The 25,826-nt window shown below is 61.3% G+C and overlaps 3 protein-coding genes across 3 annotated transcripts; all 3 read left to right on the top strand.

Annotated features, from left to right (window-relative positions):
- The first annotated feature begins 1,397 nt into the window (after window positions 1-1,397).
- On the top strand, window positions 1,398-4,523 carry CHLRE_08g362019v5 (uncharacterized protein). Its single transcript, XM_043064838.1, has 9 exons — window positions 1,398-1,708; window positions 1,891-1,945; window positions 2,074-2,169; window positions 2,304-2,431; window positions 2,852-3,117; window positions 3,229-3,518; window positions 3,648-3,713; window positions 3,843-3,997; window positions 4,115-4,523. The coding sequence occupies exons 1-9, from the start codon at window positions 1,635-1,637 to the stop codon at window positions 4,377-4,379; spliced, it is 1,395 nt and encodes a 464-aa protein (XP_042921839.1). The 5' UTR covers window positions 1,398-1,634; the 3' UTR covers window positions 4,380-4,523.
- A 74-nt stretch (window positions 4,524-4,597) lies between these two features.
- CHLRE_08g362000v5 (uncharacterized protein) lies at window positions 4,598-19,402 on the top strand. Its single transcript, XM_043064837.1, has 39 exons — window positions 4,598-4,807; window positions 4,885-4,926; window positions 5,043-5,164; window positions 5,292-5,369; window positions 5,498-5,579; window positions 5,676-5,973; window positions 6,075-6,196; window positions 6,355-6,418; window positions 6,506-6,635; window positions 6,761-6,925; window positions 7,081-7,235; window positions 7,339-7,454; window positions 7,545-7,712; window positions 8,308-8,600; window positions 8,748-8,988; window positions 9,117-9,607; window positions 9,734-9,869; window positions 9,982-10,144; window positions 10,254-11,384; window positions 11,483-11,544; window positions 11,707-12,173; window positions 12,301-12,421; window positions 12,523-12,618; window positions 12,768-12,911; window positions 13,021-13,076; window positions 13,260-13,380; window positions 13,505-13,669; window positions 13,785-13,953; window positions 14,058-14,161; window positions 14,323-14,720; window positions 14,815-14,986; window positions 15,110-15,166; window positions 15,259-15,385; window positions 15,516-15,658; window positions 15,775-15,931; window positions 16,045-16,199; window positions 16,531-16,597; window positions 16,736-16,839; window positions 16,995-19,402. Exons 3-39 carry the CDS (start codon window positions 5,070-5,072, stop codon window positions 17,346-17,348), a joined length of 7,167 nt encoding a protein of 2,388 aa, XP_042921838.1. The 5' UTR covers window positions 4,598-4,807; window positions 4,885-4,926; window positions 5,043-5,069; the 3' UTR covers window positions 17,349-19,402.
- Window positions 19,403-20,397: 995 nt separating this feature from the next.
- Window positions 20,398-25,613, top strand: CHLRE_08g361984v5 (uncharacterized protein). Its single transcript, XM_043064836.1, has 11 exons — window positions 20,398-20,781; window positions 20,918-20,939; window positions 21,146-21,527; window positions 21,719-22,055; window positions 22,295-22,363; window positions 22,765-22,846; window positions 23,011-23,082; window positions 23,421-23,595; window positions 23,802-23,877; window positions 24,445-24,525; window positions 24,813-25,613. Exons 2-11 carry the CDS (start codon window positions 20,919-20,921, stop codon window positions 25,105-25,107), a joined length of 1,590 nt encoding a protein of 529 aa, XP_042921837.1. The 5' UTR covers window positions 20,398-20,781; window position 20,918; the 3' UTR covers window positions 25,108-25,613.
- Window positions 25,614-25,826: the final 213 nt, after the last annotated feature.

Genomic DNA, 25,826 nt, shown 5'->3' with positions numbered 1-25,826 from the left:
GGTGCTGGGACTGTCCCCTCTGTAACATCCGTCCGCATCCTTACCACAGCAGTCCACAGCCTCGCCCTCTTTTCCAGCACTTACTAGTGGGCCAGGAATGGGCTGCGCAGGGGAGTTCTAGCTTGCTTACTGTACGCCGCCTTCATAAGCATACGTGGGGCGCTTCATTCCCCGTATATATATTCTAGGGCCTTGGTCCCTGGGCAAATTGTACAGGGCGCCCGGGGTAAAAGTCTGGTCCTATCCTGCGCCGCCCTTTATGGGGAAGTGCTTTCCTGGGAAGTGCAACAGCGCTGCATTGCCCAATCAAGAAGCGGCGCCGGCACGCAGTAGGTTGAGGCTGGCCGGTGCCTGGTTAGCGGTCTTTGCTGGCAAGCATAGCACAGCACAGTAGCTGTGGCAATAAGCGGATTTCCTGCTGATGTTTAGTTGTTCGGTGCTGGCTGTGCTTGTGCTTGTCAGCAGGTCCCTCTTGTAACCAATGCAAGCGGCAGCAGTCTCCACGACACTCGGACTCCCTTTGGCGCGCCGAATGCGGAGCAGCGTGGAGCGCGCGCCGGTGTCTCGTCTCGAAGGTAACACGCAACCGCATTGCCGCTGACACTAACTTCTTTCGTGATGTTTATTGCTAGATAGCCTGGAGCTCGCGACGGCGTCTTGCATTCGCATTCACTAGCAAGCACTTCGCTAACCAATGCATACTTGCGCTCGACAGCGAAACGCGCACGTGGCTGCACGCGTGGCTGACCTTGACCAGTGACTACGGGTGACTATACTCACGTGCGTGTGTCCATCGGCCCCCCCGGCTTGGTTACCGCCCATGCTTCATGCGGCACTGTAACTATAATAACTGCTCAAAGGCAATTTACGCTTTGGTCCCGGTCCTGTTGGCGCGTGACATTGGAGAGACGAGACTCCCATGCACGGGAAGCCGTTGGACAGCAACTGTGTGTGAGCACTATTGCCATCATGCTCATATATTGCGGCCGGAAGGTGTCTGTAGGCATGAAGTGCTGGCGCGCGCATTGGGCCTCTTTCCAGTCGGTTTAGTGTAGCTGTTGGTGCGGCTTGTTCACAGTCCATTAATCAGTATGTGAACTTCATGTGGAGGTGTCAGATTTTGTACCCCTGCTGCAATATTATAAACATTTGATACGCATATACAATGGAAGCCCAAGCCGTTTGACGACTTAAGTACTTTTGAGTTTCGTTGGTTGGACATGTCCTAATGGAAGTGTGCGTGAAGCGCTACGAAAACGCATTGTTGCGGCAAGTAACCTGGGCGGTGAGGTGCCATCGGGGTTCCTCCCGGTTCACATGGAAAACAATGGGGGGCACATGCTCCGTGACGCCCAGCGCCTTAGCCTCTTTCGTTATACACAAGTTATGCACGTGTAGAAATTGACGTAACGTAAGCTTGCGAGCAAGGGCCTGACTCAAAGCTGCCGCATCGGCGTCAGAGCGGACCTGGCTGGGCTTGCTGACGTCGTATCGCCCCGTGCTACGTCGCTCGATAGGAGACGGCCAAGTCGTTATGGTTGCGTGATTGTCGACACGCTGTGACGGGCTTCTGACGGAGGCTGACAACCGACTTTGCCCAAGAGTCGACTCCTCGCCGGTGTGGCGGCGACACCATGGCACCAGCTCCAAGCGTAGCAAGTAGTGGCGTTAGTGCATCCTCTGGCGGAGTAGGACTACCGCGCATAAGGTGCGGAAGGGTGTCACAAGCCATGCGAGCCGGCTTAGTGCGTCCTCCGTCGACCTCAGTGTACCTGCCTGCCTGTGTAGTAAACATGAACCCACCATGTGAACACACTTCGGTTTGTTGCCGATGCAGTACAATCATCCTGGTCCTCTGGCATTCCACCCATGTCTTTGCTTGCGCTGCAGGGAGGATAAAGACAAAGAAGGAGATAACAATGAAGGGGACGCTGAGGTTGCCCAGGTGCGCCCAGCCCATGGCCCGCTAGGCCACGGGGCAAGTGGGACGCGCCATTAGTCAGCGCTGTTTGGCGAGTTGTGACCGCACGTCGGGCTTGATCGTAGTCCATTTGCCTTCCTCGCCTGCTGCAGCGCTTTGGCTTCGAGGGCGCGGTGTTTGGCGTGCTGTTCACGCTTAGCCAGGAGAAGAACACACAAGATATCTTCTACCACTGGATCCTGCTCAAGGTGACGCGCGCGGGGTGGACGGAGGCTATAGCGCAGGGTGCAAGGCATTACCATACTCATTTTTTCCCAACTACCGCCGTACGCTAGCTGACACTGGTTGCTACCGCAACCCACTACACGCTCCTTGTGTGCAGATCCTGCTGGACGTGTGGCAGGTGTACACCCAAATCCTCACGCCCCAGTATGGCTGGGACATCGACCCCGACTCAATGTTGTGGAAGGGCGTCTCCGTCCTCTCCTTTGGGTGGCTTGCGGACATCGGGTGAGGACTGTTGCGTTAAAGATTGTGTGTTACCTTCATGCCACCCTGTACTTGTGCCGGTGGCGGGTCGTGCCGGTGGTAACGCAGGCACACGCACAAAAATAAACAACTGGGGCATGTGCCACGGGCGTGTGCGGCTGAGAAACAAACAACCCATCTCGCCACGGGTTTTGCCGCTGGGAAGTAATGGGCTAGATGTAGACGGCACAATGATGCCGCCATAAATCCGTAGAGTCATGGGCCGGGCATGGATGAGATGTATTGCCTTGAGCCCAGCATGTGAAATGGGTTGCAAGGCATGCGCTTTGTGTCGTAACTCAGGTTAGGGTTTGTGACTGGCTCACTGTCCAGCAGGCCAGCACGCACACATAAATAGTGTCCTGCACGCTACGCTCTGTTTACAAACGCGCCCTATAACAGGTACGGCTGGTACGTTGGCCTACTGTACACGCTGGCGACCCTGCTGGGCCTCAACCTGGCCCTGTGCGGCTGGGTGGCAGTGTGCTTCCGGAACCAGAAGTTTGACTACGTGTGGCCCATCAAGGTGGTCCGCGGCTTCAGCTACGTGTTCCTGCAGGTGTTCGACATCACCTCGCTCAACTTCCTGCAGCTAGGCATCAGCTGCAACTACACCGCCTCGGCCAGCAGCGGTTTATTCCTCAGGATGCAGCTGTTCCCACAGTACAGTGAGTCGGGGCCGGTTTAGCTAGAAGAGTGGCAGCAGGAGGCATCTGGTCCGTACCGCATCAGCCGAATGTCTTACACCTACGTCCCCTGTCTGCTGTGTCACTGCCCAGGCTGCTCGGCGCTGCCCCAGCTGGCCCAGTCGTTGGTGTCAGGCGTGTTGCTGGGTGTGTTCGTGGCGGTGGCCATGCTGGTCAACATGAGCGAGGTGGAGGTCAACCCCACCAGCAAGTCCCCGCAGGCGCTGGGCCACAGCGGCGCCGAGGTCACCGCCTTCTTCATCAAGGTCCTCATGACGCTGGTCAGCACCTTCATTGGCGGCTGGCCCAAGGTCGCCTCCGCCGCCTACCTGCTCCTGGCCTTCTGGCTAGCCTGGTGCAACCTCCGTTGGGTGCCACACCTGGTGCGTGTCTGCCGGCTGTGTGCGTGCCTGCGTGCACGGCTACTTCGCTTGACCCTTGCCTGCCGTCTTCCCGTCCTAAAACCTTTGCTCTGCATGTCATCTGCACGCACCCCCTTCCTTCTTCCGCAGGTGGGCTGGGTGGGCGACCTCAAGTCTGGCTGCGCGGTGGCCATGGCGGGCGTGGCGGCGCTGCAGGTGGGGACAAGCACACGAGGAGCGCAGGGGCGATCCACTCATGTATTTGAGAGAGGACAGCTACCGTCTCGCTTCTGCTTCTTTGCCCTGAAGACCCTTGGTCATCCTGCCATCCACGAACGCTTGCAGGTGGCAGTGGTTGCTCTGCCCGACTCTGCCATCGACGCCCGCCACACGCTCACCCTGGTCATGGGCATCGGCCTGGCTCCGCTGTTCGTGGCGGGCTCGCTCCTCAGCTGGTGGAGGCGGGCCTGGTTCACGTCGGCGGCACTCAAGGCCTTCAGGTGTGGCGCCCAAACAGTGTTACATACGCAATACCGCATGACCAACCGGAAGTCGGTACATACCCCGCCCGCTGCAACCTACTTTGTTGGCCTCACACAAATACATGATGCCTGCAGGACCACCGACCCCGAGAAGGTCAAGCCCCAAGACATCTTTGGATTCTGGGACGCACGTGATGTGGAGATCGCCGCCCGCTCCTGCCGCGTGTGGGCGGACCGGTACCAGCTGGACAAGGCGGCGGTGACACGCGCGCAGGAGCTGATCAAGGCCGGCGTGGCGCGCTTCTCCGGCAGCTCCTACGTCAATCTGGTGTATGCAAACTTTCTGCTGGTACGTTGTGATCTTGGGTGGTTGGTAGGGGGCGTATTCTATGACTTTTGACTTAAAATGCGGGTGCGCGTGTGTGTGTGCGAGGGGTCGGCGTCAGCGTGCAAGGGGGATGCATGTTGCATGTGAGTGGGCATGGGAGTTTAAGCAAGGCTCAGTGCTCACGATATGCACCTCAGCGATAATGTCTTTGATATTATTGTCACGCCGTTTGGAGTTATCGTGCCTCCCGTGGCTAGACTTCGTCTTAGCTGTCCCCGTTTCTGCTAAAAGTTGCGGAGCCGTTCGTCTTGTCTTCTGTCGTCCTACCATTAATCAAGTAGCTTAGGGCTGCACAAGCCCGTCTGGACACAGCTCGACCTCATGCAGCTTGAAGCGTCACCGCCAGACTTGCGCGAAAGCTGTGCCTTGAGCTTAAGCCTCTATATACTGCATAATTCATTGGATGGCCGAAACCTGCATCTTCATCGCTGCTGGCTCAGGTGTGTCCAGCTCGCCCCCGCTCTTCACCTCCGCCAACTCACCCGCACCTCCCCGGATGCTGCTTCTGCCCTTACAGGATGTGCTGGGCTTCAGCCAGACAGGTGGCAAGCAGCTCGAGGTGGGTCGCTATTGCTGAGGGGCCCCGGCGGAGGCCGGCAGGCGTCTGGTCAACGGCGCCTTGTGGCACCCTGCCCCCACCTCTCAGCCCTCGCTCCCACTTGCACGACCTCACAGGCCGCCCGCAAGCTGGACCCGGGCCCCATGTGTCGCTTCATGCTCTTCGTGCGGCAACAGCAGGCCACCCAGAAGGCCGCGAGCAGCACCGTGGGCAAGGGCGGCAGCATGGATCTGCTGGGGTGAGGAATGCAGGAGGGATGGACGCATGTAGTTGCTGCCCCTCTCCCGTGCTCAGCCGAACCCAGACATGCTTCTTCGCAATACCAACTCCTGCCTCTCCCCGGCTCCGTCCCTTTAAACGCACAGCTATGTGGAGTACCAGCGCAAGCAGCGCATGGTGCTGCGCCACCACAAGGACGCCCTGCAGGCCATGGCCAGCTTCTGGTGAGGAGCAGGGCCGAGGCATAGCTAAAATGGGGCAGGTGCACGTACCGTTGTGCGCCCTCCTTTTGCGTGATCCTTGCTCCACTTGACTCGCCACCACCTGCCGCTGCGCCCCGTGCACCCCACAGGCGCATCCTGGGCTACTCGAGCAGCGTGTCCTTCCGCTCGCTCAGCCGCTCACTGGAGGAGATTGACACCAGTGTGAAGCAGGTGGGCAGGCTGTCGTGATAGGGGGCGATGTGGGTCATGCTGTTCCTGACCTGGCCCTTACCCACACGTTGATGGCTTGACCCATACATATGACAGGCTGAGATGGCGTACCGCGCCGTGCTGGAGATGTACGGCAACAGCCCGCGCCTGGTGCGGCTGTACGCCCGGTTCCTGGAGACCGTCAAGCAGGACCCCTGGGGCGCGGCCGAGTACTCGGCACACGCCGACCGCATCGAGCAGAACCGGGACGCGGACGGCGACGGCCCCACGCTGCCCGACGGCACGCCCATCGGCCGCATGGACGAGGTGGACAAGGGCGTGCTGGTAGTGAACGCGTTCGGCGACATCCAGATGGTCAACAAGAAGCTGATGTCCATGTATGGGTACCGCAAGGGTGAGTCGGGAGCTGGGAATGCGAGGGGACTGATGTCGGTCGAGCGTAATGGCGCTTGGGCTCGTGGATGCTGATGCCTTCCACCTTCCACCCTGCCTCAGGCGACCTGGACGGCAAGAACGTGACGGTGCTGATGGCGGGCCACGACGCCAAGCGCCACCCGGGCCTGCTGCGCCGTTACATTGACAGCGGAGAGCAGGCACCGCCCGTCTTCAGGCGGCCGGTGAGGTTGGGGCGGAGTGAACCTGAGCTAGGATTGGGTATACGGTATGATCCTTGCAATGCCACAGACACTGGCCGCATGCGGGCAAATGGTGCTTGAACAAGCACCTTGAATCGCCGCCTACCCTCATCTGATGTGTCCCGTGCATCTTTTCACAGGTGCTGGGCATGCACCGCGAGCGGGTGGCCATCCCCGTGCAGTTGGACGTCAGCCGTGCTTCGGGTGAGGCCGGAGGCAGGCAATTGTTTTGGCACCGCATGGCACTGCTATGCACAACACTAACAAGCCGCTGTGACGCACTTCGCACAGGCATGGGCGAGGACAGCGTGTTCATAGCGCTACTGGAGGCGGCGCCGCAGGAGCCTGGCGTGGGCCGGCTGTGGGCCACACCCGAGGGCCTCATCGTGTGCTGCGACGCCGGCTTCGTCACCTGCTTCGGGTAGGGCCGCGGGGCGGGCATGCTGGCATCACGCGGGTTCCCCTTCGTCATGTTGCTTGCCCGCTGCCCTCTTTGCCCCTCACTGCTCACCTCTCAACGCCTTACACCTTCAATACCGTCCACAGGTTGTTCCCCACCGACGTGGTGGGAACTCAGCTGCGCTCGCTGCTACGTGCCAACGCCTCCAGCGCCGCCGCAGCCGCCGCCTCGCGCGCAGCCGGCCAGGGCGGCGAGGAGGACGGCTGGAGCGCCAGCAAGGCCCTGAGTGACGCGCAGAAGCTGGTGCAGCGGTGAGCAGCTATGCATGTGCACCTTGTAGTCTGTACAGGCGATCAACGTATCCTCACCTTACAATCGTTGCACAATTAGCGTTCCGCCTCCCTTCGCACTTCGCATTGCATACCCCCCGCAACCTCTGCTGCATCACCACGCACCATGGCTGCAGCCTCATCTTGGAGGCTGAGACCGAGTCTGACTCCCCCACGTCAGCAGCCGACGGCAGCCACCACGGCCCGCAGCAAAGTGGCAGCGACAAGAATCGCTGTTATGTGCGGCACAAGTACGACGAGGCCCGGGAGGTGTGCGTCACCGTCACCATGGGTGAGTCAAAACTGTATGCAATGGCCTGCATGCAGACAGCGAGTCTTGCCATACACATGATTGATTTGTCGTTGGTCTCCCCCTTCCTCAATGCCCGATGCAGACCCTTCCCGCACCATCCTGGAGTTTGTGCTTCGGCTGGTGTCCACCGAGCCCCAGCTGCTGATGGTGGTGGAGAAGCGCGGAGGCATCAAGCACATGAGCGGAGACTTGGCCAAGGTGAGACTGGGTGTAGCGGAGCGGGGCGAATGGCCTGGGTCCGGCGTCTGACTCTTGTCGTTGACTATTCCATTACCTTGTCGCGCGCAGCTGCTTGGAGCTTCTGCTGGTGCCGACGAGGCTGCTATCGGCGGTGGCGGCACGGGCGGCGGTGTGTTGGAGGGCCTTGGAGCCGCCGCTGAGAGCGCCGCGCTCCGCAACTTGGACGACTTCCTGCCCGCGCCCTGGCGCTACCTGCACTCCCGCCACCTGGCCAAGGTGTGTACGGTCGGCGGTGATGGGGCCCCGCGGCACTAGGACGGAACATGGCTCTTCAGGGACCCAACCCGGCCTTACCCGCGGTGTGGGCACCAGGGCACCGTCCAAAATTGACTTACATTTTACCTCACAAAACTGGGCGAGGCAAAGGAATCGGCCGACACCACGTTTCAGATTCACTTGTCTCACTGCCGTATGGGCCTCCCCGTGCGGGGGGTCTTGGGGGCGGATACGGGGCTTCCCGCCTTCCCCGACGCCAAACAGGTCACCCCCGTCTCCCCCACGCTCTCAGTGCCTCCGTATATATATTATTGACTTGCTGGTGAAGTGGGTGGGCGATCCGCGCTCGCCTGAGGTCGATATGGGCGGCTTTGGTGATCCAGCCAGCGAGCGATGTCTCTGCATTTCGCGAGCTCGGCGAGCGGGCAGGTCACCCCAGGGCCCATAACAGCTATGCATAACATAAGTATACCATATGTAGGCATTTGGGATGGTTTGGGCTTTGGACGGTGCCGCGTGTATGGGCACGCCCCGGGTGAGACCGGGTTGCAGCAGCCGTGCATACGTACTGTCCCTCCTCGTAACTTCCCCGCAGGCCATCGGCAGCGGCGTGCCCGCTTCCGTTGTTGTTCAGATGAATGCAGGCGCCGGATCTGGAGGCCCTGCTGCCACGACTGCCACTGGTGCGCCCGCCCTTCTGTCCGGCATGTGGGGCTGCCACGGCGGCCGCACGGCTGGCGTAGACGACAGTGGCCCTGCCGCTGGCGGGCGCCTGTTCCGCCCCACGATGCGGCTGGTCGGGCTTCACGGCCGCCCCGTGTTCGTGCGTGTGGCGGTGCACTCGAGGGAGGAGGGCGGTGAGCCGCTGCACGTGGTGCGCATGGCCAGGTGAGGAGAGGAGCTGGAACATGTGCCTTGTCCCCAGAGGCTTCATTGAGAGTATGCGGTAGCAGCATGGCTTAGCTGCAGCAGTGCACCGTATGTCCGCCAAGTCACGGAGTCTATAATTACTTACTACGCTCACTCCGCCTGCAGGTCCTCTCTTGACACCGCCATTGCTGAGCGCCGTGTGCGCGTGCGGGTCTCGGAGGCCGGCACAGTCATCGACGAGGCCGAGGCAGCCGCTGCTGCAGTTAAACTAGAGATGGGGCCTGACGTTGCGGAGGTCGCAGAGGAGGGCGCGGTCACCGCTGCCGAGAGGCCCACCACCGCGGCTGCAGCTGCGAAGGCGATGGGTGAGGAGCTGGAGGCCTTGTTTGGCTTCACCAAAGAGGAGGTAAGCGAGGGACTGGAGAGACAGGGGAATGGGCCGAGTCTCGAATGTATGCCGATACCGTTGAGTTTGGTGTTTGTGGTCGTTTCTCTGACTCTCGGCTATCCCTCATCCCTTTCCCTGTTCGACAGCTGGTGGGTTGTCACCTCTGGGACTTCGTCACGCTTCAGCCCTGCCCCGAGTCCGAGCTGCTGCTGGCGACTGCTGGTGCAACAGCACCTGTCGCCAACCGCCGCGCCTCTACCGCGACCGCAGCTGCCGGTGCCGTTGGCAGTATAAAAGCCTCTGTCCGCCACCGCCTAGGCAACAGCACGGGCGTTGTAGGCGCCACCAGCGGCAAGGTGGCAGCCGACTCGGGCGCCACTGATACTGGAGGTGCCGATGGCGCCGCCGGCGGAGACCTGCTGGAGGAGGCTGCGTCGGTTGTGTACGGCGAGGTGGGCGGCGTCACCGCAGAGGAGGACGCCGCCGCCGCTACTGCTGAAGTCGCTGACCTGGCAGCAGGGGCCACGGACGCCGCCGCGAACGGTGACGCCAACCCATTCGCCAGCGGCCCTGGCTACTACGGCACTGAGCCCCCAGTGGAGTTCAACCTCCGCACCTTTGATGCCATGATCACCATGTGAGCTTCGGGTGATCGTACTTCGCCATTGTCACCGTGCGCTGCCCTCTGCTGTGGTGTGGTATCAGCAGTGACACCAGCATGTGTGTAACTTGATGTGGGCGCCCATTCCTTATCCCGTCACAGGGCGCTGCAGTTCCCCGGCGTGTCCTGGCGCGTGGCGGTGGTGCCGCCGGCCGCGGTGGCTGAGGCGGAGGCCATGGGCAACGCCTCACGTGCCGCCGCGCACCTGGCGCGTAACACGCGTCAGGCTGTGTTGAGGGTAAGTGGCAGTAGTAGATGGCGCGATGGCTTGCGCGCTGCAGCATGCTACGCCCCGCACCTAGTCTGTCATTTCCTTTTTTCTGACTCTGTGCTCTCGTGTTTGCCCACAGTTGGATGTGGCAGTGCCCCGTGTGCGAGTGCGCCCGCGTGACGGCTCCGGCTCCCCCAGTGGCGGCATGTCCTCCCCTCGGGCCCGGCAGCAGCCGAATCCCGCCCTGGCCCCAGGCCGCCTGGTGGTGCATGTGGAGCTGTGGGTGGCGGAGAGCCTCACCGGTGGGTGACCAAGCCCGAATGTCTTCACGCGCACGCTCCTGTGGCACCTTGCAGAGGGGCGGCCTTGCACTCATTCCGCAGTCGCTGACACGTGCTTCCTGCCTCACAGGTGTGCTTGAGCTGGACCCTCGCGGCCGGGTGGCAGGCCTGGCGGAGGAGGGTGGCGTGCGGCCTGCGGGGCTGATCTTCGGCCAGCCCTCTGCTTCCTTCCTGGGCTCAGAGCTGTCCCAGATTGTTTCCATGCCGGCCGGCTACACGCCCATGACACTGCTGACTGGCGACGTGGGCGGCAATGCCGCAAAGAAGAGCGCACTCAAGGCAACCAAGCAACAGCAGGCGGCGGCGGACAAGGAGGCTGCTGTCAAGGTGGGCCCGGTGCACTACCTGCCCGGCTGGCACCGTGACAACCGGCCCCTGCTACTGGCCGTGCAAATGGTTGGCAAGCCGCTGCCGCCCGGCGGCGCACCTGCCGCGAGTGGCGCCGCCGGAGCTGCCGCCGCAGCCGGCGCCCTGACCGCCATCATCCGCCTTGCGCCCGCCGGCGCCCAGCCCTCAGTACTGCCACCCATGCTAGGCGCGGCGGCGGCGACTGCGGGCGTCAACGCCGGCGAGCCTAGCGCCCGCTCACTTGGGCCGGCCGCGATGGTAGATGGCCGGGTTGCGCGGCGCCCCTCCCCCAACGCTTCACCCGCGCTCGTGACGTACAGTCCCATGAAGGGCCCTGGCGGTGGCGCCGCCTGTGGCGTGCAGCAGTCGAAACTGGTGAAGGACTTGTCGCGCATGGGCCGAGAGGCCACCGCCGCCGATGCCACCGCAAGCGCAGCGGAAGTCCACGCGGCCGCCGTCATCAGCAGCCTCAGCGCCCCGGTGTCGCCTCTCGACCCGGCAGCATTGGGCGTGGCGGCGATCATGCCGCCCCCGCCCACGCTGGCACTGATGTCGGCAGGGCAGCTGCCGTCACCCGGCATCACCATGCGCGGCTCGGGACCCGGCGCGGTCGGGGGTGGACGGCCGCTCGCGGCTCGGAGCAGCAAGGCGCGCGTGGGTGCACCCGGCGAGGCGCTTGTACCAGGCAGTGGCGGCCAGGACGCGGGCCCGCTCATGTTGGACTCGGCTGCCGAGTACGATCGGCACGTGCGCGCGAATGGCGCAAGCGGTGATGGCGCCGATGCGTTTGATGCCCCGCCGCGCTCGCCCGCGTCGCTGCCGGGCGCTGTCGATGGAGGGCAGGACGGCCGTGGTAAGGACGTGGGTGCGTGGGTTTGTAGCGGCAACAATGTCAAAAGTGGTCCTTGCGTGACGACACTCTCTGTGACCAACATGATTACACAACTGCAGGCGTTCACGCTAACACTGGCGGTGCTCTGGCCGCAGCCGCAGCCGCAGTCGCTGCAGTCAAGGTGGGCTGATGGACGGGGTGGGGTATTGCGGGAGGGATGTGAACGTGACGGGATACTTCGTGGCGGCTGCTGGCCTTGGCCTGTGGGTATGCGCTGGACACTTGCGCTGCAACAGCCGGGAAAAGACTTGCGCTGACTTGTCGGCGACATCTCTAACCGCAGGATGCCAAGGCCAGCAGCGGTGCCGCGCTCAAGAAGCAGCCTTCGAACAAGATCTCCAAGTGGGTTGCGACCAATGGCGAGTATTACCAGAACACCGTAAGGTCCGCTCCGGGCATTGGTGGCGTTGCGGAGGAGGATGACGAGGAGGAGGGTAGCGGTGACGACGATGGTAGCAGCAGCGCTGGCGCTGGCGGCGGCTCGGCTGGCGGCGGGAGCGATGGCGCGGGCAGTGGCAAGCATCACAGGCGTGGCAGCGGCGACGGCGGCGTGGTGCATCGCGGCGGCCTCCACCACCGTCACCAACACCATGTCGCCGGCGGCGACACCACCGAGCCAACATCTGGGATGATGGTGGCGGGAGAAGCCGAGGATGGCAGCGGCATGAAAGATGGCAAGGGCGCCGGCGCGCGCCAGGGTATGAGCATGGCGGTGGACAACAGCGACAACAGGAGCGACGGCGGCGAAAGGTGAGAGGCCACGGGGCGTGCTGCATGCTGTCCAGTAGGCATGTGCATGACATGCAGCGCTTCAACACCAAATAGCATGCCTCACTGCCGCTTGCCACCATCCCCCGCTGCACCCTGCTCCACGCAGTGCCACATCCGGCGTGTCGGGCACGTCGGGTCTGTCTGACGGCGACGGCACCGGAGACTTCAAGCGGGGCAAGAGGTACAAGAAGCTCATCAAGCTCATCGACTCGCCCGAGAGCAAGAAGGTGCGCATGGGGTTATACCGTAATTGTACCCGTGTGCTCGCGTGTTTGCTTTGCCGGATCCTATGGTTTACCATCACCCACCGCTGCCACGATCCCTTTAGGAACTGCGCAAGTTCAAGCTGCTGGTGGCGGCGGTTCTCCTCACATGCATGGCGGTGCACGTGCTGTGCTTCGCCCTCATCATGGACGCAATCCACGTGAGTGATTTGTCTACGCTGGGACACAGCCGGCGGTGGCAACCACCATCCGGTAAAGCCACGATGCCCGCAGCACACCGGCCTTGTCAGAAACTGCCTTGTCGCCTTGCGCTGACCACTCGTCTCGCCCTCGCTCTTTGGGCCCGCAGTGGCAGAACGACGCGCTGTTGACGCTGACGGACATGGGCGACGGTCAGCGCTACTTGCAGCAGTGCGCTATGTACATGCGGGCTATGGGCCAGTCTTACCGGGGCAGGGGTTCCAACAACACCTACAGCCGGGCAGACGTACCGGTGAGAGCAGGTGGAGGCATGCGCGGGGCCTAGTGTACCACACGTGCTTGTGCTTTCATCACCATGTACCAAAATGCGCTTACTGAAGGATACGCGCTCCCCATGACAGTTCTTTGCGGGCCAGATGTACCGGTACCTCAACCAGTACAATGATATGAACAATCGGTGAGCTACATAGCTGTCGGGTGCTTTGCGGATCGTATAAAACCTAGTTTCCCACTACTCGCTACGCTCGTGCAGAAACCTTGAAGCTTCTCCATTTTGGATTTGGCAGGACCTGCGCCGCAACGAACCGCGTTCAACTACTCACACCGATGTCTTATCCACCCTTCTCCTTTATTTCCGCAGAATCCTGCTAAACAGCCGGCACCAGTCGATCACGCTGCTGTTTTACACCGAGCAACTGACGGTGTGGGTGGGCAACAACACCTTCACTGGCGAGGAGATGTTTGCAAACGTCACCACGTGGGTGAGTGTGCTGATCTTTTGGATGGGGGCGTAGACTCCGCGACCCCCTTCGACTATGCCTATGATATCCACGCAAGCCCCACTGCATGTAACACGTCCGGCACACCTGCCTGCCACCTTCACAGGATCTGCTGACACGTTTGATGGTGGCGGGCCTCACCGTGTACCAAAATCACAAGGACTGGTACGCTCGTGGCATATTCCCTTCCGACACGTTTGAGGGACAGTTCATGTTCCGAGGCGCACAGGTGCTCGCCAAGGGCTCCCAGGCGGTGTGGATAGCGCTGCAGGTGCGTCGTTGGGTCTAGGTGGCCAGGTAATCTACCAGCACCGTACAACAACGCCTGCATCTCTCCTGTTATCATGCGATACAAGATCGGTACCTTCCTGCCCTTCCGCGCGCAGGATCATGCCAAGGGCCACACCCAGCGTGTCAACAACCTCCAGCTCATCTTCCTGGTCATTGAGGGCTTTCTGGTGTCCAGCTGCACGGCGGCGTGCCTCATCTACTTGCTGCGCATGGCGAGCGAACAGCGCTACAAGCTGTACGACACGTTCCTTGCCATCCCCATCGGTGCGTTTTCACATGAAGTTCTGCCTGGATCATGATGATGCGCTTGCTCTTCGCATTCGTCTTGCCGACTCAACCGCGTCGCTTTATTTCACTATCTGCCACAGGCCTGACGCGCGCGCTGGCCTCCCAGACCACCCACCTGCTGGACGATGACGAGTCGGATGATGAAGACGACGAGGACGCAGCTGCTGCGGCAGCAGCCAGCAAGGTGGGTCACCGGAGCGCACGTGTGTCACGTTGGTGTACCGTCCTCCTTCCTGTCATTAATTCATATGGAGGACTTGAGTAGTAAGATGTATCGTTTCCTCGCCCCGTCTACCACTTCCTTAACTAATCATGAATGTAAAGCCCCGCCACAATTATCCACAGGCGGCCGAGCTCGCCGCTGGTGACGATCAGGGCAGCGTTGACGGCGACGCCGCAGGCGGGGAGGGCGCCACCTCCGCTGCCCCCAAGCGCCGCGCTAACTTTGACCAGTCTGGCCATGGCGGCCACAACGCTGCCGCCGCGCGCCGCGGTAGCGGCGGCGACTCAGCCGCGGACCACGCCGGACACAAGCACAGTGGCGGCAAGGGATCCGGCGGCAGCGTCAAAGGCACCAAGCACGGTGGCGGCGGCGGGGCGGGCGGAGGACAGAGTGCTGGCGGCGACGAAGGCAACGGCGCGTCGGTGCCCCTGCTGCGCCTGCAGTCGAGCATGCGCTTATCTGCTCCCGGCAACGGTGGCGCAAGCGGTTGGTTCAGCGCCCTCAAGGCGAAGATACTCGGGTGAGCGCGACTCTATCTTGGTATCACAACGCGGCTGTCTCCCATCATGCCGCGCGTATTCACACCTCGCGTGCCCACTCTCGCCTTTTCACAGCCGCTCCAACGCGGTCCGTGACAGCTCGGCCCCGGCGCGGCGCTCGCTGGAGCGCAATAGCCGCGTGTCCATCGCCATGCTGGCCATCGCCATGACCTACTCCATCCTCATCATCACCTTTTACTCGGTCGGCTACATCCTCACGCTCACCACCGCGCAGAATGTGGCCATGGTGCGTGCGGGCCGTCATTTACATTGCTCAAGGCTTCACATGCCGCTGCAGAAATGCGCCACGTGTCCGTGTCGCTGCTATTGCCCTTGATCCTCAAAGCCCCGTCCACTCTTACGCTTGCAGGTGGCTGTGGCGCAGCGCAACATGGAGAGGACTTGTAAGGCCGTGTTCTTTTCACAGGTGGGCGTCGTACCTCCTGTGCTGCACTCCCTACCGCCATCGGTCACGTCCCCTGTCCTGCGGACTGACGTGTGTATGCACTCACCCCACAGGAGCTTCTATCTCAGCAGGACCCGCTGCTTGTCAACCGCTACATTAACAACATCCGGAACGTCAGTGTGGGGCTGCGTGACGCCTACTACACCATGCGCATGGGCGTGGATGCCGATCGCGTGGCTGGTGAGTGCACGCGCCCGTGCGTCTGTGTAAGGCTGTGAAGTGTGGGTCTAAAGGCGATGGTGTACAAGTGTCTATGTCTGCAGTTCAAATCCGCGCTTGAACAAGAGACCGCGCCTTGAATTGCCTGCAGGCCCCGACATTGAGAGGTTCCCGGGAGTGGTGAGCCACGGCCTGGCCAAGGAAAGCGCCGAGCAGTTCCAGCTCTTCTTCGGCACCGGCGACTGCCAGCGACTGGATGAGCCGTGTGCCGGACCCACGTATCGCTACTACGAGGTGCGGAAAGCGCTGCAGCAGTGCAGTTGAGCTCGTGCAGCGCCACCCGCGGTTGGACAACGGCCGGGCGGCGCCCCCTTGGCACGATGACAACGCCGATGCATCCCTGCCTGCAGGTGACACACGGCGGCGTGGAGGCGCTCGTGTTCCAGATGATTCTGTCCCTGGGCAAGCTGGCGGACAAGGCGCTGGGGGCGCAGCAGCGGGCCATTGCGGCGGTTGCAGCTGCGGTCGGGATGTCGGTGGAGAGCATCACTGCTGAGGTGGAGGCTGGTGAGTCAGTAGCGCGCCATGCTCCTAATGGCAAAGCACGAGTTGGGCAGCATCGACTGAAGACGAGGGCAGAGCGCTCATACGGTTTGCTTGTCCTTCTTACCCCGGCACAGGCCGCATTACACAAGTGTATGCCGCGATCGCCGCCGCCAACGCTACCTCGGTTGCCGCCGGCGGTCCCCCGGTGCGGCGTTTGACGTCCGCCGAGGTGGGCATGCCCGGACACGACAACCAGGAGTGGGACTACATCTACAACGTAGGGTTCAAGGTGCGTTTCGGTCGGGGCCATACCGATGAAGTTGAGGCGTGACTGGACTGACTAGACTGGCTTGGACTTGCATGCGCTACGTAAGGCGACCAGGGGGTGTTTGCCCTTTAATTAAGTCCTCACGACAAACGTCCCTGGCCTGCGGCCCTCGCACCGGCTTCCAACGTGTGTCACGCAAACGCACGGCCGCACTGTTAGACTGACGGGACTGGCCTATTTTAGTGTGTGTTACATGGGGCGGCCAGGAGGTAAAGCTGTGGCCTGTTGTCCCATTTTTTGGACGGGCGTCTACCTGACTGCATCCCTCGCACCCGGCTTATTAAACGCGCAGGACGCCACTGATGGAGTGCGCCGCATCACGACCCTAGCCATCGCCGATATCAATGCGAAGTTCCAAGGTGCGACGCTAGTGGCGACGTGCGAGCGAGGATGCTGTAAACGTGCGCGCTCGTGCGTGTCCTGAATGTCCCTTACTTTTCCACTTCGGATTCGTGCTCTGTACTCATTTGACGCGCTTTGAACACCGTTGCCTGCAGAGGTGGTCATTATGCACGTGGTGCTTTTTGTGCTGCTGGTGGCGGTGTTCGCCGTGTTCCTGTTCGGTCTGTTGTTCCCCATGCTCAAGCGCATGCAGAAGGAGGTGAGCGCGTGGAGAGCAGCAGCCTGCGCATGCACCTTGACTTCAGTGCGCAGTTGCTATACGTTCCAGGCTTCGGCCTAGGTAGATGGCCCATGCATTCTCTTGCCGACTATGCCCACCTTCCCGTGCTACTGCCCGCTGCCCCCGACCTGCAGAAACGGCGCATCACGGAGATGCTCAGCCAGCTGCCCACTGAGGTGGACGTCATGAAGCTCATCACGCTCGCAATCGTGGGTCCTGTCAACCCTGGCAGTGGTAAAGGTGGCGCCGCCAGTGGGGAGGGCGCGCGCAGCGCGCGGCGCAGCTCGACCGTCGTCTATGCCACTGCCGCAAACAGCGCGCCGATGCGGCAAAGCACCATGGAGCTGCCTGCCGGTGGCGGCGGCGGTGGCGCTGCGGCTGACGGTGGCGACACGGGCGTCGCGGACAGCAAGGCGTGGAAGGGGCTGCTGGCACGTGCCACCAGTGTCAAGGGCGGCGGCTCGTTTGCCAACTCCAAGCGTGCGTGAGCTGCGTGAGGAGCAGGCGCAGGAGGCGGCTCCAACGGCGGGGGGGTGTTGGAAACACCTGTAATTCCTTTCATATGTTGTGTTTTGGGGTTGATTTAGCCCTGAAGCATAGAGCGTATGGGTGACGGCGGTAAGGGCTGTGCAGACACAGCATTTCGACGATTCTGATTATTTTTAGCAGACTTCCGTGGCATCTGACACGGAGCGTTTAATCTTTTGAGACGGGCGTGCTTCGTTGCAAGGCTACGTACGTATGCCGGATGCGTGTGAAAACCATATCAGCAGTAGCTGGCTTGGCCATGTTGGTGTGGCAAAGTGACTGGGTGCGCGGTGTCGCACTTGTGGAGTCCCTAGTACGGGCATACATCACGCACGTGAAGGCAACTCGCATCTGATGTTATAAAAAAATGGCGATACCGCACATGGCGATACACGGTGCGTATAGGGCCTGCCACCTCAGGAATTGAGTCCTTAGCTTGCGATCATGTGCTGGCATATGTGAGCCAGGGGCGTTCGTTCTCTTCTCCACCTGTGCCGTGACTGGGTGCGCGCGTGCGTGGCTACCGCTAGTATCGGCATCACGCATACGAAGGCAACCAGCAGTATCTGGCACTCGTGCTCCCAAGGGACTAAAGGGAACGTCCATTTATGTTGGCACGAATGAAGCAGCGGTTGTTGAGGGACTTGGCGGCGGGCCTTACTATGGTTTGCGGGCCTTATTACTGCATCATGCCCTTGGCGGAATCCTGCTTCCAAGCATTTCCTTACTAACCTGGTACGATCTTGTGATGGCTGCACAATTCGCCAGGTCGTACGGCCTGCTGCGGTGGGATTACTACACCGTGGTACACGGCAACTAAGGCATCTGTCCCGCTGAACAAGAGGTTGATCTTGGGGTTACATGGGCTACGTACCGTTAAGTGACGGAGCCAAATACGGTAACTGCGTTTATGTGACTACTTGTGACTGTGACGGGCTAGTGCTAGTAAGTCCATCGGCCGCTCACGGGATTGTCGACAGACACCGCGGCCTTTTCATCTTCTCCGCTTTGCGCGGGAACGGTGCATGACACGGAAGGCAAAGGTAATTTGGCTGGTTCATTAGAGCATGACAGCGTGTAGCTGGCAGGCAACAGTAATATGGTCACAGACACCGCGGCGTTTTCACCTCCTCACATGGGCCGTCACTAGCTTTATGGTATGCTGTCTAATGTTGTTTTTAACGGTTACGTTACAGTAACGCGCGGTCGAACGTGCGAAGTGAGATTGTGACGAGTTGGCGTGGTTGTTTTACAGACACCGCGGCACTGCTTAAGACAGGGCCGGCATGCGGCCATGGGTCCAGGCCTGGTTTTTTTTACGGTATGCTACGGTATGCTACGGTATGCTGTTCGATTCGGATATGGGTACTCGAATTGCATTGAAGTGCGACGAATCCTGAGCGCGCCGAGGAAAGGGTGTTCCAAAGGGCGCTCAGACACAGGATGCTTCATATGAGTTAATGGGGTCAGTGTCTACGCATGGTGTCTACAGTGGTGCACATGTTGTCCGGGGAGCACCAGCAGCAGCAGGGGGTTGGGTGATGATGTGGAGCGCGGTGTATGGAGGTGGCATCTTGTATGTTTATGTGGGCGCTTCATTACGCTAAGCCAATCGAGTTTTCACAGGTTCGATTTTGTGGCTGTGAGAGCCGCGTCACCTTGGTTAGTGCACGTGCTTGAGTGCTGTGCCGCAGTAGGGTGCACATGCCGCCTAACCCTTCCTGTTTATGGGACATTAGAACTATGCTGTGGTGGTGTGCGGCACGGAGTGATGGGGAGTGTGCTTGCTGCTTGTAAAGCCACCCGCCGCATCCCTGGGGGCTGCGGCATTCCTCAGGGCATTCTGATAGGAAGCTGGGGTAAGTCGCACACTCCTTACACCGCCTTCTTCTGCTAGGATAGGATGAGGAGGCTAGTAGCACTTGCAGCGGACCACCCGAACTTGTGCGACCCTATGGCCTACGACACATACTCCATCCGACACAAACATATATTGGCAATGTGACACAGAACAACATCCCCTGGCCCTCAACTTGATTAATTGGATGTGCGATGGGACAGTGTCAAGGCAGGTTGGTGAAGTCCCGCAGGGTGCAGCTAATTCCCAGACCCCAGAAGATGGCAAACAATTTGATTAATTGGATGTAGGGTGTGTGATGGGACAGGGTTCACCGGTTCAGGCAGGTTGGCGAGGTCCCGTAGGGTGCAGCTGACGCCCATACCCCAAGCAGACAGCAAACAGTTTGCAGCGGCAGAGCAGAAGTGCATGGCTGGTCGAACGCCAGAGTTACTGTACCGACAAGTTGCTGGCTGGCTGGAAGTTTGCTGATGCGCATTCCTCACGCTCCGGGCGCCCGGCCAGGCGATAGCACCACACAGACACACCGCAACACCACACTCGCTCGCGATGCAGAGCCGCAGCGCACCTGCAAGAAGATGACCAGCGTCCACGGATGAGCACCAGAGGCAACCGCAGAGAAAATGCAGACAGAATGCAGCAAAACAGTGGCCGGGCGGCAGTGTGGCAAGCAGGGGCGGCTGTCCCTGTCCCTGTCCCTGCCCCTGCCCCTGCCCCTGCCCCTGCCCCTGCCCCTGCCCCTGCCCCTGCCCCTGCCCCTGCCCCTGCCCCTGCCCCTGCGCCACCGACCCCAAGTGGTCGAAAAGCATAGGCCGAAGGCGGCTCCGTCGCTGGTTGGTGAGGGTTGGTGGCCGCCAGGGGAGGCGCCTCCCCTGGTGGCCGCTCCTTTCAGGTAGGGCGCGGCGCCTTGACGAAGGATGGGGGCGGGGGGCCAAGGGCCCCGCTAGCTGGGCACACGCGCTAAAGTGTAGTGGTAGGGTGCATGGCAACAGTGGCATTCGTGCTCTGGCACAGCGGGACCACAGGGTCATGCTTGCGCCCTGCCGGTACGGCATGGCCCGCCTGCTGCAGCTGTTTGACTACCATGCCAATGCGAATCCACCGCAGGCGCCATCTGATACTGTACTGATGACTTAATTGAGATTAATGGATTGAACGAAACACACTGATCGAGCGATCAATCAATCGATCGGCGTTCCGCGCCAAACGCCAACATAACGCCGTTTGCTGCTTCCAAGCGCCGACGTAATGTTATTAAGCTTAGGAAATACAAATACATATGCGCACAATAACCACATACTATGCGGGCCGGGAAAACGTCCGATTGTTTTCGGGCTGGCTTGTCGCGTCATTTCCAAGCTTTGTCTGTCTTCCTGATACTTTCATCCTTGAAAGCATATTCTTCTGCCTGGTCGGGGCCTGACGTACAGAGGGTGCTCGCAGCGTTGCGCGCTCACGCGGCCGGCCCTGCTTGCCACGCGCTGTTCAAAGACGGCCTAAATGTTGCTCGTTTAACAGATATCTCAGCACTACCAGTAAGTTTAGTTCGGCTTCCAACGATCCGATTTTGGGGTAGGGCTAGTCCGTGTCCCGACCGTGCGTCGCCTCCCGCCCTCCGCCCTCACCGATACGCCCTCGCCCACGACTGCTTTCGCTGTTTCCGCTTCACAGCATGTTCGGATACTTCGACAAGGTAAAATTTGGGTAGTCGTAAGCACTGTTCGCCGAGCCTGCTGAAAGGTTAAGCCCTGTTCTGCGCTGGGGCAATGCTAACACCTATGTACGGTACCCATTCCCCAGGCGCGCGCTCTATAAACCGTTTCCCTTTCTCTTCTCTCCATCCCTGCCACTTGAACCCAACAACCCAACGTGGCAACGCCCCGCCATCCTCCCAAACAGTCGCCATGGAGCCCCGACGGACGGCTCTTCCTGGCACACCGCATCCCAACGTTCAACACGTCGCTTACCCCCGGCGACGGCATGCAACTAATTCTGTTGGATTGGGAGAAAGCTTGCCGTACGGGCCAGCCCGAGAAGCACTGGCGCTGGCTGACTAACAGCATGGCATGGAACCACCAGCAGGGCGCGATGGCGCAGTGGCTGGGGCCGAGATCCGACGCCGTGATCTTCAACGACCGTGGCGCGGGCTGCCGTACACCATCAGCGGCGGCGGCGGCGGGGGTGCCGGATGAGGACACCACGTGCTCGGTGGTGGTTGACGTGGCGACTGGCAACCGTACGGCGGTGTACGGCATGCCCATCTACTCCATAAACTACGAGGGTGCGTGGGTGGGTGGGTGGAAGGACAGTCGGTCGGCAGCGCTTGAGGGCGGGCCGTGTTGCAGGGTCAGGTTCGTAGGTAGGGGGCGCGAGGCGTGGCCGGCAGGGCACCTACGCAACACACACGTCCTAGCGCTATGGCCTTCCATCTTCCCCTAATTTAAAGCCCCCTGCCCTCACCTGCTGTCGCAGGCAGCCTCGGTCTTGCCATCAACCAGACCGCCATGTTCCGGGTGCTCCGTGGCTTCGGTCACGTTACGCCCCACCCCGTGCCGCCCTCCCGGCTGCTCCCCTGCAGCGCCACAGACGGTATCTGGCTGCTCAACCTCACCGCCAGCTGCAGTGGCGGCAGCGAGCGGCCGGAGACGCTGACGCAGACGCCGCCTCCACCGCGGCTCCTCGTGAGCCTGCGGCGGGCGTGGGAGGCGGGCGTGGCGGTGGGGCGTACGGATGCCGTGACAGGGCAGCGGCACAATGATGTCGTGGAGGCGGGGGAGGTGGAAGCTATCCTGAACGAGTGCAACCATTGGTGCGTGACATTTCATGTGGAAGCACGGTCTGAATCACGGGATCCATGGCTTGTATCGACAGCTCACGTGGCGCCCCGGTGGGGCTCTGTGCTCCTGCCCGCGTGTAGCCTGGCTAGTAACCGTAGTGCGTCGTGGGGTCGGGACGGTTGCTGTCATGTACCACCCCCACCGGCGCCTGACATACCACGTGCAGCCTTAAACCTGCCACACATGCTCACAACTGCCGCACGCCCTACAGGATCAACACGCCTCAGTTCAGCAAGGAGGGCGAGTACGTGGCGTTCATATACCGCTTCGGAGCTTGCAGGTAGGGGCTGTAGGGGGCAGGTGGGGGCGAAAGAGGGCAGGTAAGGGGCAGGGGGCAGGCCGGGGCGGCAGGGGCCAGGTAGGGCCGGCAGGGGACGGAGGAGGGCAGTACATGGTAGGTAGGCAATAGGGGGGCAGGTACGGTAGACAGCAAGGGGCGGCGGCGGGAAACAGTGGACAGATGGGCAGCAGAGGGCGGATGAGAACAGCAGGGGACAGGTAGGCAGCAAGAGGCTGGGGCGAGCCCGGGTTGCGCGTGCATGCCGGCAGTCAATCCAGCTTAATTCGCCCAGTGTCCGGCCGTGTATTTCGTCCTGTCTGTGGGTTCTGCAATACTGCTCGCTGACATTGTTGCCCATGCCTTGATCAACGCCGCCCCCACCGTTGTGTGCACATACACAGGGGCAAGCCACGGCCCTGGTTCTGGCGGTCGTTCCAGTTCCTGTACCACATGCGTACGGGCGAGCTATGGCGCGTGCCGCTGGTGCGTGTCCGTGCTACTGCTAGTGCCTCGCGCCAACCCATCCGGCGGCCGCGCTCGCTCGCTCGTAACCTCCGCCTATCACATGCTCCAGCCTCTCACGCTGACGACTGGCGGGACCCGCACACGTGGTCACGTGGTCACGTGCATTTGACGACGTGGTGCAGGTGCACGTGTCGCACCAGGACTGGGGCTGGGGCGGCTCTTTCCTGGTGTCTGACAACTCAGGGTACTGGCAGGTGGGTGGTGGTGGGGGAGGGGATGGCGGAGGGGGTGGCGGAGGAGGGCGTGTTGAGGAGGGGTTGGGAGGGGTTGGGAGCGGGTGAGAAGGGGCTAAGGAGGGGGCTGGTCGAACTCAAGCCCAAGCAAATCGAAGCAAATGGAGAGAGGGAGAGTGGTGGGGCGGTTTTGGGCATGGGTGTGTGGGGCTGCGTGTGCCCCTCCGTTGCTATGGCCACGCGTGCGCGTGTGCAGGTGGCAGGAGAGGAATGCGGTACGACAGAGCCTGCATGGGCACTGCTCCTGAGGCGCACCCGCTTCGGTGTTGCTGTCGCTGCCCGACTGCCACTGCCAACAGGTGCGTTGGAAGCAGCCGGTTCTGCGGTGGGAGCCGGCTCAGCCGCGGCCGTGGGTGGGAGGCTTTGGCGTCCCCCATCACCACCGCCACCAGCAGCAGGAGGCTGTGACGGACGCGGCTGCAGGACCCCAGGAGCGGCTGGGAGACGGCCACGCCAGTTACGGCCCCGGCGCTGGTGGGTACGGAGTGGGTGTGACTCTATGACTGTGCTGACTATGTGATACCGTCACTGCTGGCCGTGTAGGCGAGTAGTGTGCAGGATGGGCAGGATGGGCAGGAGAGGCGGGTGGGTGGCGACTAGGCCCCGGGGCTTGGTGCTGCGGTGTGGCGTGTTGGAGCAACCCAGTCGACTTGGGCGTGCTCGCTTCCTGCTGCGTGCAGGCCTGCGGTTCGTGCTGTCAGACACGTACCCGCACAAGTCGGGGCGCACTCTGTTTGTCGCCGACACACACTTTAAGTGAGTCATGAGCTCCTTCCTCGTGACTCGTAAGCCATGTGCCGTTCGTTCGCGGCTGTAAGCGACCGGTGTGACGCACCGCGATTTCCAGCACTCCAGGAGGTGGAGCTGGCTCCGTGTGCCGCCCGCCGCTTCTGCCTCTGCCTCCATGCACGTACGCCCGCGCCTCACATGAATGCCTCCCACCTCACGCCCTGCCCTAGCCCCGCACCAGCCCCAGCCCCAACCCCAGGCGTCCCTTGCAACACCCTCTGCCTGCTGCCTGCTTGCCCGTCTGCACACATGTGCACACACACACACACACACACACACACACACACACACACACACACACACACACACACACACATATATATGCACACGCACATATGCACACAGTCACACACACACACACACACACACACACACACACACACACACACACACACACACACACACACACACACACACACACACACACACACACACACACACATACACTGCAAAAGGGTCTTGCTGGCACAGACGCACGCGCGCTTGTCGTTTGCCCTCACAACCGGTATCACACACACCCCTCACGTGCATCAGCACCTCCGAGCTGCTGGGCCGCTTCGAGCGCTTCAACGAGGGCAACGCCATCGGCGACCACCGAGTGGACCTGCACCCCAGGTGGGTGTGGGTGGGTGGCGTGAGTGGGTGGGTGGGTGGGTGGGTGGGTGGGTGGGTGGGTGGGCCCACTGGCGATGGGCGGGTGGGCGAGGCAGCAACCGGTTGGGCCCGCAGCAGCTACCGTACCTGCACTTGCATCCAGTGGCGCAGATGGTTGGCACACATGCATGGCTGCACGATGCGTGCTGGTGGCAGCGGCGCTGGCATGCCCGCGCGCAAATGCCCACAGCACATCGTGCACTCGGGCGTGGAAGTAACCGCTCAGCCTCCTATGCCCTTTCATGCAGGTGGGATCGCACCGGCCGGCACGTGTCCTTTGACTCCACGCATGAGGGAAGCCGCCAGGTGTACGTGGCACGGACCGCCTCTGTGCCCCGGCTCGCCAACCATCCCGGAAAACGCATTGTTGCGACAAGTAACCTGGGCGGCGAGGTGCCATCCGGTGACGTCCGGGGGTCCGGTTTCCCCAGCCAAACCCGCACGCCGAGGAGGCCAGGAGACGTCGCCCCGAGAAAAATGCAGAGCGGGATACAGACTCCGCCACTTAATGCATATGTTACATGCAATCTGTTGGAGCAATAGCGCTTGACAGCAGGCTAAAACGTGCTCGTCGAGGCTCAAGTCGCGAAATTGACCGAAGCCAACATCCTACATAGGCGTTGTTTTCGGGCTTCATCAATTGCCGTCAACACAACTGTATGCATGTGTGTAGTTAAGCTACTGTCTGGCCTGGTATGGCGTGTCCTGGTATGGCGTGTCCTTGCTGCGGCTAAGCACGGCTGCAACTCGTGGGGGGCGAAACGAATGCAAGAGATCGGAGGCCCGGCACCCATTACCAACCCCCGGGCGCGCCGGAATCCGTGGAGGGGAGGCGGGGACAGGCGCGGGGGGCGCCCCCGGCATCGGCAGCGAGGGGCCGCGCGCGGACTCAGCTGCACGCGTTTAGGTGCGGAGATAGAATGGTGTGAAGTATTTAATGATGGTGCTCGCCGAGCTTTGCAGGTGCCCGGGCGAGTTGCAGCTCGAGCGCGATGGTCGCCCGCACCCAGCTCGCTATAGATTTGGAGCGATTTAAAACGATTATGAGTTAACAAATGCCTATAGGTCTGCCAGATTAAAACGGCGATCGTCACAAGTTCAGCGTGAGTCGTCATGCCGTGAACGCGACATTTAGATGTTTGAGGTCGGCCCCGGTTCGATTCAATGCCCCAGGGTTACTCTAATGACCTAGTATGTGGTATCAGATGCTATAGGAAAGGTATTGGGCTGGGGACACGACCGGCCCGCAGGGTGGGACCCGC

The sequence above is a fragment of the Chlamydomonas reinhardtii genome, chromosome 8, assembly GCF_000002595.2.
Source record: "Chlamydomonas reinhardtii strain CC-503 cw92 mt+ chromosome 8, whole genome shotgun sequence".
NCBI classification, from domain to species: domain Eukaryota; kingdom Viridiplantae; phylum Chlorophyta; class Chlorophyceae; order Chlamydomonadales; family Chlamydomonadaceae; genus Chlamydomonas; species Chlamydomonas reinhardtii.
The sequence above is the reverse complement of the archived record's forward strand: the minus strand, read 5'-3'. Positions and strand labels throughout refer to the sequence as shown.